Source organism: Rhincodon typus, chromosome 16 (genome assembly GCF_021869965.1).
Source record: "Rhincodon typus isolate 14 chromosome 16, sRhiTyp1.1, whole genome shotgun sequence".
NCBI lineage: Eukaryota > Metazoa > Chordata > Chondrichthyes > Orectolobiformes > Rhincodontidae > Rhincodon > Rhincodon typus.
The window spans coordinates 2,235,295-2,238,592 of record NC_063347.1 but is presented as its reverse complement, the minus strand read 5'-3'; the positions used below and the strand labels follow the sequence as shown (position 1 = coordinate 2,238,592).

General features: G+C 43.9%; 1 protein-coding gene across 3 annotated transcripts in view; it reads right to left on the bottom strand.

The window, feature by feature from the left end:
* Positions 1-496: 496 nt before the first annotated feature.
* Positions 497-3,298, bottom strand: part of LOC109923492 (transmembrane protein 43) — a 26,150-nt gene continuing 23,348 nt past the window's right edge. For all 3 annotated transcript variants that reach the window (XM_020523523.2, XM_048606502.1, XM_048606503.1), the window contains exon 12: positions 497-1,200. In XM_020523523.2, the coding sequence (XP_020379112.1) occupies positions 1,001-1,200 (200 nt within the window). In that variant the 3' untranslated portion in view covers positions 497-1,000. The remainder of the gene's footprint in view (positions 1,201-3,298) is intronic.

Genomic DNA, 3,298 nt, shown 5'->3' with positions numbered 1-3,298 from the left:
GTTTTCTCCTCCACAGATGCTGCCAGACCTGCTGAGCTTTTCCAGCAACTTTGTTTTTGTTCATAGTCTAAGTGCTATTTGAATTGAACAGGTGGGTTGCTGGGGGGAGGTAAGTGAATATTTAGAAGGCTGTATGGATCGATTTCTGTTGTATAGATACGTACGTGATGCCAAGGCATGCAGAGCTATTGGCCAAGTTGGCCAAGCTATTGGAATATGGGATTACAATAGTTCTGAGCTTGTTTTTGATTGGCATAGACTCAGTGAACTGACAGGGCTTTTTCTGTGCTGTAGACCGGAGTCCTGTGTTATGCAGGGACATCGAATGTTATCTGGAGTAGATGGGAATGTGGAATTTGGAACACAGACAGATCTTATTGAATATGGAGCGAGCCAAGTCGCCTCCTCTTCCTTCTAATTTGCATGATCCTAATAACATGCATTTCCGTACACCTTTACCATCCTGCAGTGATCATCTACATTAAATAAATCTGTGCAACTTGGGGTAGTGTTTTATTTCAAAAATATATTTGTTTGTAACAAAAAAAATTCATTTCACCAAATCCTAGAAACACTGGAACTAGAACCTCATCAGACTCCACACTGTCAGAGACACAAATCTCTTACAGTTGCCATCAAACTAACCTCATCCTCATGCTGACAGATTATTGCAAATACAAGTTGTCTCAAATTTTAACAACAAACATTTTTACTCAGGGCCAGTGGCAGGTACAAATGCAAACCCAAGATTCAGGCCATGAGAGTTTGACCAATACAGGAGGAGCTCAACGAGAGTGATCAGGACAATCCGCAATAAACAGGAAGGTGAAAGGACAACATCACAGAAAACTCACTTCAATGTCTCAGGATTGTCATGGGTACATAGAGTGACAAGAACAATAATGTCGGGGTTTACTTTTTTTTTGAAGGCAGCTGTTTGGCACCCAGTCGAGAAAGGGAGTAAAGAAAGCACACACCAACGGCCATTTCTCCTCCAAGCTCACAGCATCTTTGGCCGGTCACGGGACTTCACGATCAGGATGGGCAAGAGAGAGAAGCAGCCCAGGAGCAGGGCCACCAGGGGGCGGTAGAAGAGCCAGCCCAGGGCCACGGTCAGCAATGTCAACGATGTCGCTACACATGCAGCAAAAACGGTCAGGCCCAGGCTGACCAAGTCCCGGAAGATCGGGACCCAGTCCACTGCGGGAGGAATAAGAGGCAGTGTTTAAAACAGAATTGCACACAACGTCACTGCTCAGCCCACCAGATCCCAGCACTGAGTCAAATGTTGCAGCCACACATCCTCTGGATCACCAGCAAGGTTAGACCATCAAACATAGGAGCAGAAGTAGGCCATTCAGCCCACTGAATCTGCTCTGCCATTCACTGAGATCACGGCTGATCTGATAATCCTCAACTCCACTCTCTTGCCCTTTCCTATAAGCTCTGATTCCTTACTGATTATGACGCTGTCTGAGTCTTGAATTGACTCAAAATAACCCAGTCCCTATAGCTATTTATGATCAAGTATTCCATGGATTCACTACCCTCTGAGAGAAGAAATTCATCATCTCCGGTTTAAATGGGTGACCCTTTATTCTGAGATGATGCCCTCTGGTCCTAGACTCAGCCATAAGAGGAAATAACCTCTCCACATCTACCCTGTCAAGTCCCCTAAGAATCTTGTATAATTCAATAAGGTCACCTCTGAATCTTCTACATTCCAATGATTACAGGCCCAACCAACTCAACCCCTTCTCATAAAACACTCCCTCCATACCCAGGATCAACCAAGTGAACTTTCTCGAGGCTGCCTCTAATGCCAGTCTATCTTTTGTTAGATACTGTACAGTATTCCAGCTGTGGTCTGACCAGTGCCTTGTATAGTTTTAGCTCTATTCCCTTTGAAATAAAGGCCAACATTCCCTCTTCCTTCCCTTTTATCTAGTGAACTTAGATGACTGGCTCTTTGTGATTTATACACAAGGACTCCCAAATCACTCTGTTTTATAGCTTTCTGCAATCTTTGTCTATTTAAATAATATTCAGTTGCTCATTTTCTTTCTGCCAAAGTGCATAAGCCCCCATTTTACACACAAGGTGTTAAATCGGCCAAGCTTTTTCCCCTTGCTTAACCTGTGTATGTCCCTCTGCAGAATCGTTCATTCCCAACACTTACCTTCCCACCTATTTTCATGTAATTTGCAAACTTGCTATTTCACACTCACTTTCCTCATCCCAGTCATTAAATATTTGTAAATAATTGTGGCCCTAGCACTGATCCCTGTGGCACACCACTTGTTACCAGGGTTGCCAACCTGAAAATGCTTCCTTTACCTCATCACTGTCTCCTGTTAGCCAATCCTCTATCCATGCTAATGTATATTTCCAATGCCACAGGCTCATCTTTTTAAGTAGCCTAATGTGTGGTACCCTATCGAAAATCATCTGAAAATCCAACTTTATCACATCAACTGCTTCCCCTTTATCTATCCTGCTTTCTCCTTCTCAAAATTACAGTAAACTATCAGGAACGATTTCCCCTTCACGTAGCCATACTGACTCTGCTTGATTGTATTGTGTATTTTTAAATCCTCTGCTGTTACATCCTGTATAATAGACTCTAACATTCTCCCAATAACAGATGTAAAGCTAACTGGCCTAGAGTCACCTGTTTTTTTGCTCATTGGTAAGCGCAGATCCTTGGAGTGGTTGCACAGAATCATGTCCGGAGGACCTAGCAACATTCAACTCCATAATTTCCTGAGTACCTCTCGTCTAGTGATAGTTATTGTGTTCATTTCCTCTCTCCTTTGCTCCTAGCCCTAATGCGGGCCATACCTCCCTGTTCAATATTCAGGATGGAGATTGATAGATTTTTATTAGGCCTAGACATTAATGAGTGTAAAACTAAGGCAAGTAAATGGATTAGGAAGCAGATCAACCACAAACAGTGAAACAGCAGTAAGGGACCGAAGGGTCTCCTCCTGTTCCTGTGATGCAATATCAAGTAGACAGTGTTCAGAACAGGAAGGACACAAAGTTAATAAAACTCCTGCCGACAGTCCGTGACAGTTGCCTGATCCTGGTTAACAGATAATCGAATTACTCAGTTATCCCAGTTACTGGACAATCCCGGTTACTAGACAATCCCAGTTCCCATTTGTTCCAACAATGGATTGTCCCAGTCACTGGATGATCCCGGTTACCAGGCAATCCCTGGTTACCGAGCGAGCCCCAGCTACCAGGCAACCCCTGGTTACCAGCTGATACCGGTTACCAGGCGACCCCTGGTTAC